Genomic DNA, 12,298 nt, shown 5'->3' on the forward strand with positions numbered 1-12,298 from the left:
TTAACATCCACAAAGCCACATTCACATTCAAAATATGTTTTAACTAGAATAAATATTTTCAATAAAAACGTGAAGTTTATTTTTGATCTTTATTTGCCCCATTAGTAAGTTTTCACTATTGATATTAATATTCAGTCTACATATTTATATTTGATTTTATTTTTCCAGCAGTTGTGCAGAAATATGGTTGAGATTTAAAATGTGTATTCCCCAAAAGATATCAAGTCTTTGTGAGTTAAATGATCAATTTTTCAATCTCTCCCTTGAGTAGTACCATTTAACATGTTGTTGCAATGTCACTAATACATATAATTTATTGAGTATTTATTCCTTGGTTTTTGCATTTTATTTGACTCTTGCTAAACTCCTCCAGTTATTCCGTGATAAAGATTTGGGGCAGAGATACCTTCAGTACAGTGTGTCGTTCAGTGACCGACAACATTCCTTACGACCCATAGCACTCCTGGAATTTTGTGGAATTCTCGACAAAAAGGATAATCTCCCTTGTAGAAAACAATGTGAATCCTACTTTGAAAACATAAGTAGTCATTTAGCCCTTTTCAGCTGCAGAGAAGATTGTCAAAGAAGATATAAAATCAATGTTGTTTTTATAGGTAAAGGTTCACAAACTAGAAACAAATTTTAAAGCTGATATTTTATTTTAGCTACTTAGGCCAACTTTTCCCCCGCTTTTAATGATTTTTCTTTCCATCTTAAATATAGAATGTGTTTTATGTATCAGCCTACTGTATAGTTAAACATTTCAGCCTGCCTGCCCATGAATACTAACACTCATTTTGATAATCCAACATATGTTTCTGAAAGCTTTTAATATGTAGATAATGTTTATGGATAACCTTTATTGCCACATGGAATTTAAAATAGATGTTGGTAAACATCGTAGTGCATCCTGAAACCACAACTCAAGTTTATCATGTATTATCAAACACAATGATTTACTCAGTAAGAAAATAAATTCTTATTTTCCATAATTTCACCATAATTTTATTTTGTATTTACAGCCTTCAATTTCTAATGCCAGGGTCTTGTTGAGCATTGGGGGATGGGGTCAAGGAAGAGAGGTGGGGTTTGGAGGAGAAGGAGCAGAAAGGTCTGACATAGACCATAATGATAAAGCTAACAGGATGTGAAAGTCTTCCAGAAGAAATTCTTGCATCCAGCTTTGCGTTCTCGGGGTGCCATTGCTGGGTTTGAGTTGGCAGACCTCTGCAGCTCCAGCCTCATCTCATCCTGCTCTGCAGCCTGGGACAAATCTTCAGGTTCCAGGGCATCATTCTCCGTCTGGTTGGGCTCAGACAGCAGCTCTGCCAAGAAGTACTTGGCCAGTTCCTGAATAGAGAAGAAGGAAGAGCAAAAGAGAGGCGGGAGGAAGAAAAAGAAGAAATGAAAAAAACATAATTTGGAAAATCAATTTGTTCATTCAAACCCCAGTTTTCATAGCTGTGCCTCTTATGACATTTAAAACCGATTGCATATAAAAATAATACAGATAGTTGCTATGTTCACCAAATTATGCAAAAAAAAAACCCTTCAAAAATCCCAAATCTTTCAGCAAGTGCTCTGACTGTACAGGTTTAAAACACACACGGGGGGGGAGAGAGAGAGAGAGAGAGAGAGAGAGTGTAGAACCAAATTTGTGTACCGAATGGAGAGGAGAGAGAGAGAGAGAGAGAGAGAGAGAGAATTTTGTAAGGATAAAGAACATGTAGCAGTTTGGATTGCTCTATTTTCTTTTTTACGAGCTGCAAAATGGAACTGTTCTTACCACTTTTGCAAAGTAAAGGCAAACCTGACTGCTGGTCTGCAGAGGCCCTGGCCCCAGCCCCACAGCGTGGAAGAACACAGCATTTCAGCACCTGGGTCAGCAACCCCAGGGGCAGCACCGGGACAGAGCCATAGTCCCTTGCTGCTTCATTATCCACCTTTGGCTTTTTCTTGAACGCCAGGGAAGAACTTACCTACAGTGAGACGGACTGAGTTAATGGGCGCGCGGGGGGGGAGTAAGGGGATTCTAGTCTTCGAAAGTTTCCATGGGAGATGAGGAGCTGAGGGACTCTGAAAAGCACCGAAACTTCAGAAGAACCAAACACCTGTTAAGTCTAAGTTCAAGGGGCTGCGGGGAAGGCTGAGGGATCCGCGGGAGGGAAGAGCACAGGGAGTTTCCTTACCTGCTTTCCTGCGGCAGCGGCCAGAGACTTCTGCAGAAACTGACGGAGTCTGGGGTCCGAGGGCGCGCAGGTGACACCGCCCAGAGCCAGGACAATGGAGAGCGCGGCCAGCGCGCACTGGAGGCGGCAGGACAGCATCTCCGCAGCCACAGGCAGCCGAGCTGGAGCGCAGTGGGTCCGTCTAGACGGGGATCCGCAGGCAGCAGCGACTGTGTCGGCTGTGCTCTCCACCCGTCTCCCCCTTTTAAACTCTCTCTCTGACGTCAGCCTAGGAGGCGCCCCCAGATCTCACCAGTGCTTTTACGCACCATTAGCCTCGCAAAATCAATCACAGAGTGAGGGCAGGCGACATGATCTAAAGTGGTTTATTAAAGAAAGGGGAAAAATCCTGCACCCACACGGACACATACAATTCCCCACTGCCCCACCGTTCTCACAATCTTATTTGCACTCAGTGCTCACATGCACTTTTCATATTTTCAGTCATTCATGTGCACGTGTGTACACTCAGTTACACACAAAGAGGTTCAACACTCAGCCAGCCAGGGGCAAATACACTATCACACACAATTATCTACATGTCAGTGCACCCAAGCTACTAGACTGACCATCACACTTAATTAACCATTTTGGGGAGGCAAAAAATATCTGTGTGTGTATGACAAATAGATTTAGACTCATTCCTCTAGGAACAGACTTGAGAATGATATATGGCTATTAAGAGGGCTTAACTATCTCTCCCTCCAACTGTAAAGCCTTGTAGAAAACAGCAGGAGATGGGTTTTTTAAGTACCTCAATTTTCTTTAGAACAGCAGAGGAAATATCTTTGCCTCACCCTCCCTTCTCCTTTCTCAGCAGCTAAGAGACTTCAAATCCACCTGTCTTTCTACTGTGACAAAAGAAAAATACCAGAGAAACAGAAAAATCTCCATATAGACAGATAAACACATGAAGGAAAGAAGGGAGGGAGGGAGGGAAAGGGGGAGGAGAACGAGGTTGAGAGAGGCTGCTTTGGGGCCGTTGGAAACTTGGAGCTGGGAAACAGTCTCAGAAATTATCTAATAAGTATCAGAATTTGAATCAAGAAAGCTTAGAAACTGAACTGCCAGTCAATTGCTCTGGTTCATAACACTATGCAGTTGGAGCAAATATCAGATGTCTACATTCTAAGGCCAGGGTTTTTTTCATGTAACTACAAATGTTCCAACAGATTCCTGGCTAGTAAGAGCAGTTCTGGGTTAGGAATCTAAAGGATGGACATATAAAGGCCAGGAAGTATAGGACCATTGTGTATCCTTATGGAGAAAGGATCAAGAATCAGTCAGATCCAACCCTTTTTTCTTCTACCACAGAGGAAGTTTAAGGACAGCTATCCTGAAAGTCTAGCTCCTGTGAAGTTGAGTTTGTTGTCTAGATGGGAGTTCTGGCAGCAGTTTTCAAAAGGAAAGTCCAGCTACATTCTTGGCACAGACCAGGACATCTCTACGGGCTCTTCAAAGGGTAATATTTTATACTGTCAAAGGAGCCAGTGGTAGATAAAAATAACATACAGCTCCAGAACTCAATCGAGGCAGGGGATTTGCCCAATGCTGCTGTCGGCTGTGCATGTGAATTAGAATAGTCTCAATACTTGGATCCAAATCACAGAGTAGAGAGGTGAGAGGGTTTGGGAGTTGTTCCAAAATGGCTTGGATAATATTGCCCTTTCTACCTGCAAGTCTAAGCAAAGAGAGAATGAGAGCAAGGAGTGTTCAAGCTTCCACAGTTTAGCAATTCCAGACAGGCTAAGCACAAAATAAAGCATTAAAAGTCACTCAAGGCTGAGAATGAAGAGGGAGCTGTGGAAGCCAACATCAGGACAGAAAAGTCATACTCTCTACATCCTAAGACCTCTGGCTGGGAACCTCAGAGTCCGTATCAGCACAACTGTCCTGAGACATCCCCAAAGGATCTACTATCTCCTCTACCATGGACCTGACCCTCAGCAGCCTCACAGAGTAGGAAATGAAAGCCAGTCAAACAACACACAGCTGTCTTGCCCTGTGCTCCCAGATCTCTCTTCTTCCCTCCCTTCCCAATCTCCCTTTTCACATTCCTTTCCCTCTCTCTACATTGTATCCTCACTCCTCGTTCTTTTTACCCTGATCTTTTTCTAAATTTCTCTCAGGCTGTTTCTCATTCCACCCTTCCTCTTCTCTCTACATTGCCAGCCTCATGTCTGTTTTTCTTCTCCTGCCTCAGTTACCTTCTGACTTCCTTCTGGTTCAATCTGTCTGTCTCTGACCGTCTCTGTGCTCCTTCCTTCTCACCTGCTTAGCTAGTGTCTATGTTGGAGTCATCTCTCCTCTCTTGTGTCCCCTTTTCTCAGCTGCTTCATGCTGAAGATACTCCCAGTCGGGAGCTGTTTGAGTTCCTACTTGGGAATCCTAGAGTCTGAGATGCTGCCAAAGTGCTGGGGATGTGGGTGAAGTGACTCCTGGGGTTTGATTTGCTTTTGTAATCCTTGGGTTGTTATGAATCTAAGATCCACTTAAAAGAAAAGAAGAGCCAGGACAAATTTTTTTCCATAAACCTCCCACGGGCCATTTTAGTATAAAGGATGGCTTAGTATAAAAGCACTAGCGACTCTCCAGGCTGTACCCTCTGCAGTTAACCCCAGGGCCTCTGCCCCAAGTCTGAAGGCTGAGAGGGGAGTCACCTGCCCCCTTCATTATGTAAACTATGGCTCAGAAGCACTTCAAGACAAGTGACACCACTCACAGGAGACTGAAGTCCTGAGAACACAGGGCTTCGCACCAGGGTTTGAGACAGGAAGCAGCATAGTCAAAGGAGAATGCTTCATGCTTACCTGACTCAGAGAGGCTGGAAATCCCTGGCTGAGCCTCTGCAGCCAGGATCCTCCTCTAGGGAGGACTCGGGCTTCTTTCATGTACACAGCTCTTCTGGCCAAGACAGAATCCTCATGGAATATGAATTTTCAGGTAACTACCGGCCAGTATGAGGAATAGAATCCCATTTAGATAAACAATAAAATCTATGCACAGACATAGATAGATGTTCAGCGTTAAGCAATGGTGAAAGGGGACAGATCTGTACAGAGCAGAAAGATCGTGGTGGTTCTAGCTTGGCTTTGTCACAGCCAGCAACAGGACTTCCTCTCTGGGCCTTGATTTTCTCATTTGCAAAATAAAAGCAACTTGTCTTACTGGCTCTTTCCAGGCCCGATTCTGATGTTAATGCCATTTTTCTCAAACTGGGATCTTCATATTGGCAAAGAACCTGATTTTTATTTAATGGGGGAGAAGATATTATATAGGCCTGTTAGAAAACCTGAGTTCTAGTCCACTGCTGTCCCATTCTCCCCACTACAAACATCAGTTTCTTCATCTGTAAAGTTGATTCACTCAAACCTTTTCCACAAATAAGTATGTTAAGTGTTTGGGGTGCTGGAAATGATAAATAAATAAATAAATAAATAAATAAATAAATAAATAAATAAACAGTGTCCATGGAGTTTGGAGTCATCTAGACGTTGTCTACAATGCCTTCAAGTTTCACAAATTTCTGAAAATGCAAGAAGTGGATTTATGCTAAAGACTTGGGGGGGGCATTTTTACAAATGAAGAATCCTTTTATTTTCCAAATAGAACAAAGAAAGGAAGTCCGTAGAGAAAGTAGCACAGGGGAGAGTCATGGCTGCTTGTTGGCGCCCTAGTCTTAAATGCTCAGGCTTTGAGAACCAGGTCAGACAGCATTAAGTGTTTGGTAATTCACAAAGCAGCACATGTCTGCCGAGGCCAGGCTTGCTGTTGCTTAGATGGAAGCAACCACTCCTTGACCAAGGAGTGACACCCAATGAGCCAGCTAAGCACTGTGGCAGCTAGATTGTGCAGGCTAATGCCATGACACAGGGGCATTCCTCATCCCGGGAAGGGTGTGATCTGAAGACCCAGCAAGAGCTTTTCCACAGAAGCCGACCAGACTGCTGAAATCCCTCCAAAAGAAAAGCATCTTCATTTCTTCGCATACACACTTACCTGGAGATAGAGTATATTACAGTTTCAAAATTATCAGCACTTTGGTATGGATTCACTAGAATTGTTTTCTAGATTTACAGTTGGATAGCAGAAGGTTTAAGTAAGGTTGGAAGAGAAGAACTTATAGCATGTAAAACACAGCAGAGGGAAGACTAGGCAGGACATGACGTTGAAGACAGCAGCAGATTATGTAAAAAGATAGATTTGGGGGACTAGAGAGATGACTCAGCACATAAGAGCACTGGCTGCTCCTGCAGAGGACCTGGGTTCGATTCCCAGCACCTACATGGTGGCTAACAGCTGTCCATAACTCTAGTTCCAGGAGTTCTGAAGCCCTCTTCTGGCTTCCATGGGCATTGTATGCGTGTGGTACACTTACATACATGTAGGCAAAACACTCGTACACATAAAATAAAAATAAATAATTCAAAGCAATAAAATAAAAAGCCTAGCACTTCTTCTTCCCCAAGGGCAAAGATGCTAGGGTAAAAATCCCATGGGGACCTTTTTGGCTGAACATGCCTACCAACAAGGGATGAAAGCATTGAGATCCTGCAATCCTCCAAGGGCTTTCTCCCAGCTGGAAGACTCCCAGCTCACACCCATGGAACTGCTGATCCCAGCAGCCAGATTGTGCTGCAAAATTCTAAGAAGCCTCAGGCACAGCTATTGTATTAGATAACAAAAAGTTAAGAGCCTTACAAGTTCACCTTCTTCTATGGGAAAGGGGGTGTGTGTGGTGACAGCAGAGGCTGAGTCTCTGGCCTGGTCTTCTATCTCCTCTTCATGTTCTTACCTTCCAGCTCAAAAGATTTAAATGAGTCCCCAGTGTCAACCAGATCAAATGCAAACATACCAGCCTGACAGGCATGTTTCTTCAGACTCACCTTGGACCACTCCTCATCTATCAGCCTCCCACCCCCGCTCCCCCAGGCACTTGTTCCTCACTGTGTTCCTGTTCTCTCCCACATTCGTTTGTACATGCTATTCCCTCTTCCTGGAATATCTCTGACATGTTTCTGACAGTTAAGCCATACAGCTCATTCTAAGATATTTCCAAATACCCCATACTTACAATCAGTGTGGTCCTTTCCTTTGCCCCAGCCCAAATTACTTTATGTATTTGTGTCTTGAGAGTCTATATGTCTCTTCCAAATGCCTAGAAGCTCATGGAGGATAGACATCTTTCTCAATCATGTCTTCATCCTTCTCAGAGGTCTTAAGAAAATTAGGCATGGGCCAGACTTGATGACTCACACTTGTGATTCCAGCACTTGAAGGCAGGAAGATTGTGAGAGCAAGACTTGTGGGGCGCCATGGCAAATTCAAGGTCAGGTAGGGCCTGATAGCAAAAGACTATCTAAACAATTAGGCATAGGATAGTTGTTGGATAATGATGGCTAAGTTGGACACAAACTTCCCTTTATATGTGAAGTCTCTGTGGATTCCTTAAGAGCGATGAGCATGATTAAGCTCAGGCTACTACAAATTATATCACTTGGCATATACTGGCCCACCATATGCACCCTTAAGTGGCTGACACCTTCAGGAGAGCATATTTATTGGTCTTTTAGTCATTTCTTAGCTTCAACAAGAAAAAAATAAACAAACACTGCTAAATGTGATTGCTTGTGCATCTTAAGAGCTAACATTGTCCTATGACTATGTTAAAAGAGTCATTGAAAATATAAGCCTTCCTAGGCACTAAAAGGCCTAGGCAGAAAGTATCTATTAACCACTGAAGCAGGTCCAAGTTCCTAGCACATACAAGAGCAAATAACAAGGCTCAGCTGACTCTGTGCAGTGTTTCATGGTTTGCTGAGTGTGTTATCAACCAGACAGGAGAGTGGAGGACCCTGTTGCACAGCTCATGTGCAGCTGAGCTGATGTCAGAGCCAGTTCTGTTACTCTAGGCCATCCTTTCAGAGGGAAGGGACGTAGGCAAGGAAGCTCTGTGCCCAATCTTCTGCCCAGGTTTCCCCTCTCCCTGAGGGTCCACTGGTCCCTCCTGAGTCTTCCCATATGTGTCTTTAGGGTCTGCTTAGGACTTCCCAATGGAATGAACCCAAGCTGAGTTCTGTCCCCCTGTGTTACTCAATAGCCACCTCCCACCTTTGTGCCCATTTTCTTCTTTTTTAAATACTTTATTTTTATTTTATGTGTATGAGTGTTTTGCCTGCATGTATATAAGTGCATCTGTGTTGTGCAATGCCCTCAGAAGTCAGAAGAGGGTGTGACGATCACTGGAACTGGAGTTATAGACAGTTGTTAGCTATCACATGGGTGTCGGGAATCTAATTCAGGTCCTCTTCAAGAGCAACCAGTGCTCTTAACTGCTGAGCTATCTCTCCAGTCCCCCATTTTCCTTCTTAAAACAGAAGCTTAAAAATGTGTTTTCCAAGACTCTGTCAGTGCAGTCAGCAGGGAAGGGGCTCTCTTGGCCCAAACCTTCCATCACTGGCTCTGAAAAACAGGACTAGAGATCAGTGTCTCACTCCTCAGAACAGACTAAACAGTTGGCAGAAGTCCTCTCTGAGGTGAGCTCTCCATGTTGAGACAAAATGATAGAAGCCATAAAAACACAATAGTACATGGGGTGAAAACACCCTGCTAAATCAGCCCCAGCTCCCCACATTCAAACCTGAGTGTGGTTCTAAGCCCTGACCCTGAGTCAGGATTGCCCAAGAAACACCTAAAAGCAGACTGAGCCCCGCTGCCACCTCCCTCTTGTCTTCCTCCGCTCTGCCTGTCCCCCCCTGGCCTGTTTTCTTTCTCTCCGCTCTCTATTTCCTTCTTTTTCTTTACTCCTCTGCCTCGTTGCTCTTTCCCGGTCAATCTTCTTTCTCACCTTCCTCTTTATTCTTCTGGCTCAACCACAGGTCTCCCTCTTTTTGCCTCTTAGGAGCACCAGAGGTGGTGGCTTGGCTTTGTGAAGTCTGACTTTTCTGATGCTTCTCCAAGACTTGAGGACAGAGGCAGGCTGGGGCCAGAAATGGACCAATAACGACATCAGAGCCTTAAAGAGCACCTTAATTTACATATTAGAAAACGGACATCGACAAGGGCAGAGAGCGCCTCTAGAGGACACGTGACTTTCAGCTCTCAGAACTTTAGATTCCCTTAGTTCTACACTCTTTCCTTGAAATGAGCACCCAGTCGTGTTCCTTGCATTCCTTCCACCTGATGGTGTGATGACCGTGGCCGTCCTAGTTCCTATGAACCCACAGTGTGCCTGAAGCCCACTCCCTCGCAGGGTACTGTCCTATGGAGGAAGCTTTGGGGATTCATGTGCAGAGATGTGGAAATCCCTCATTCAGGCTTCGGAGCTATGTCTCTGTCCTTTTTGAGTATTTCCTAATCTTACAAAACCAGCCAGACCTGCTCCTAGCTGCGGCCACGCACAGAGTCGTTAAATTGTGCTCTGCTGCCGCCTGCTGGCTCCCGGAAGAGACGACAACCACCCTAAAAACAGGCGGGTTTTACTCATTCTTTCACTTAATCTCTTAAATTTTGTTTTGTTTTATTGAATTTTTGTGCATTTCATACAGAATATCTCAAACAATCTTAATCATCTTTATAGTCCCATGCCCACCAGCACCTTCCCATACCCCCCACCCCCACTGGAACCCATTATAACACTGTCATTCCTGTTAAGGCCCCAGACATTCCCCAGTGCAAGTCTATCCACTGAGGTCTAGTCAGCCTATCTAGAGTCTCTTGGCAACTGATTACTGCTAGGTGAGGAAGATCTGATCTTCCTAAAACAAGAATCTCGTAACGTTTTAAAAGTGCTTCCAATGTAACAGGCATTAGGCTTGGTGCCAGAGTTGCAAAGAAACACACACCAAAAAATCATTTCTTCAGACTTTCAGTTTTTGAACACTTTGTGTCAGGTGCTATGCTGGATAATCAGACGTGAATGAAGCAAGCCAAGGTTTGGCAAATAATACAGGCTTTTGCTTTTAGCTATGGATTTAGCTATGTTTTTAGCTATAGTTACAGGATTAACACTAAAAGGGACTGTCAACACCTTGCAATGCAGTGTTCTCAAAATTGCCTTCCAAGATTAGGTCTGAGGCTCCCTGAACTCGAGGACTGCCAATGTAGGGGGACTGCATAATGTTGCAGTAATTCTGCTTAACTGACAGGTTGTTGCTAGAAAGCTTGAAAGAAAAATGAAGTTAGAAAGCAGTAGCTCTAAAACAAACTGTCTTTCTGCATGGGATGGATCCCCTAGTATCACAAACACGGATTGTATTTACAATCCATATCACTTTGACAATAAGCTACTGTCAAAATTCATAGGCTTAATAGCCTTTTTCACCTACATATCTACACCTCACTTCCTCTGCAAGGCTACGCTCTCGCCCTGAGAAGAGGGCCAGGAGGACTCATGTGTTGAGAGCCCCCTCTTGAGGCTCTTCCTGCCACGCTGTTGTGCCTTGCCAGAGGTATCATGGCCCCAGTTATCCCATGTCCCTAGAACCAAGGGCACTTCCAGACCTGCTTCTCTCTCCAGCTGCTCTACAATGCTATGCCACAGAGTCTTAAACTATGATTTTCAAACATTTTCAGCATCACTTATCTAAAACAGACACTTTACATCTTAGCCAAGTGCCCTCATGTGTGCCTGCTTGCAGGTAAATATTTCAGTTAATATATGCAATAAACTCTCTTGTTTCCTATTTCTATTTACTTTATCCTTAATGAAGAAATGAACTGTGTGTCTTGCCATTGCTTTTCAGTCTTTGGTTGGGATGTGCTGCCTTGGTGATCCCACGCAGTACAGATGGATAGACCAATGGAGCTCCTCGCCCGGTGCTTCCCATACAGCTCCTCAATCCTGGTGGGATGCCAGGAAACCATTTTCCCACTGTGGGATGCTGGTGCTCTCCTGTCCCTCCTCCTGCTTTGCATCCTTTCAGAAAATCTCACTATGGATCTGCCTAGGTTTCTGCTTAGTAAAATGGCAATTTTTACTAACTGTAGCTAGCTGAATGGTGCCCTCTCAAAAGATATGGCTATATACTAACTTTGAATGTGAGCCTATTCAGAAAGGGAGGGTTGCAGGTATAACTCAGTTATGGACTCCTAAATAAGACCATCTTGGATTATCCAGGTGGATCCTACATCCAACAACAAGTATCCTTGGGGGGGCAGGGAGAGAGAGAGAGAGAGAGAGAGAGAGAGAGAGAGAGAGAGAGAGAGAAGACCATGTGAACTCAAAGACAAGGATTGAAGTGATAGTCACAAGCCCAAGTATTCATGGAGCCACCAGAAGCTAGAAGGTGCCAGGAAGATTCTACAATGTTGCCATTGGAGGGAGTACCATGCTGATACCTCAATTTCAAATGTTCACCCCCATCCCCAGAGCTGCAAGTAAAGAAATTTCTGTGGTTTTAAGTCACTAACTTTGTAATATATTGCATCAGCCATTAGAAGCACAGACACTAAGCAATCCTCTCCTTTCCCCTAAACTCTGGGGGGAATGAGAGAGCTAAGTGAGATTGGGTCACTCCTACTCTGCACTGGGACAATGCTTCTGTCTGCCACAGGTGTGTTCATAGAATGAGGCTCAGATCTCCAGATGTTTTCTTCCAAAGGTTAGGAGGGACTCTAAAGTCTATTCTCTTCTTCCAAAAGTTTGGAGGAGCTCTAGGGTCTCCCAAAGGTTACTTGGGGCTCTAGGGTTTTCCAAAGGGCTCTAGAGTCTGTTCTTGTGATTGCCCCATAGGGCAAGCCTCCCACACAAATACATCTCACCCCTTTGGAGACATATCTTAATCAGCTAAATTCCAACTCGGACATTTTCCATCTGTGGCTGATCTGGAAGCCAGGCACTGCAACAGTTATGGTAGGCTAGGTGTCCCAAGGAGTGAGACTTGTCAGAACCACATAGTGAACTAATTGGTGGCAAGTGGTTGTTTATCTGAATGTTGATAACAGAATTATGGAGAGTTTGGGGGATTTTCCCCATTCTAACAGCATCTTAGAAAATATACTGTCTATGCAGACAAGGTAGAGGCTAAATTTATCTTTTTACATCACCATCTGCTTGACTTGCTCACGGG

General features: G+C 44.2%; 1 protein-coding gene across 1 annotated transcript; it reads right to left on the bottom strand.

Annotated features, from left to right (window-relative positions):
• Window positions 1-976: 976 nt before the first annotated feature.
• On the bottom strand, window positions 977-2,427 carry Sst (somatostatin). Its single transcript, XM_008853152.1, has 2 exons — window positions 2,190-2,427; window positions 977-1,350 (listed from the first exon to the last, which is right to left on the bottom strand). The coding sequence occupies exons 1-2, from the start codon at window positions 2,325-2,327 to the stop codon at window positions 1,138-1,140; spliced, it is 351 nt and encodes a 116-aa protein (XP_008851374.1). The 5' UTR covers window positions 2,328-2,427; the 3' UTR covers window positions 977-1,137.
• Between the last annotated feature and the right edge of the window lie 9,871 nt (window positions 2,428-12,298).

Source organism: Nannospalax galili, unplaced genomic scaffold (genome assembly GCF_000622305.1).
Source record: "Nannospalax galili isolate Female #2095 unplaced genomic scaffold, S.galili_v1.0 scaffold591, whole genome shotgun sequence".
Classification (NCBI taxonomy): Eukaryota; Metazoa; Chordata; class Mammalia; order Rodentia; family Spalacidae; genus Nannospalax; species Nannospalax galili.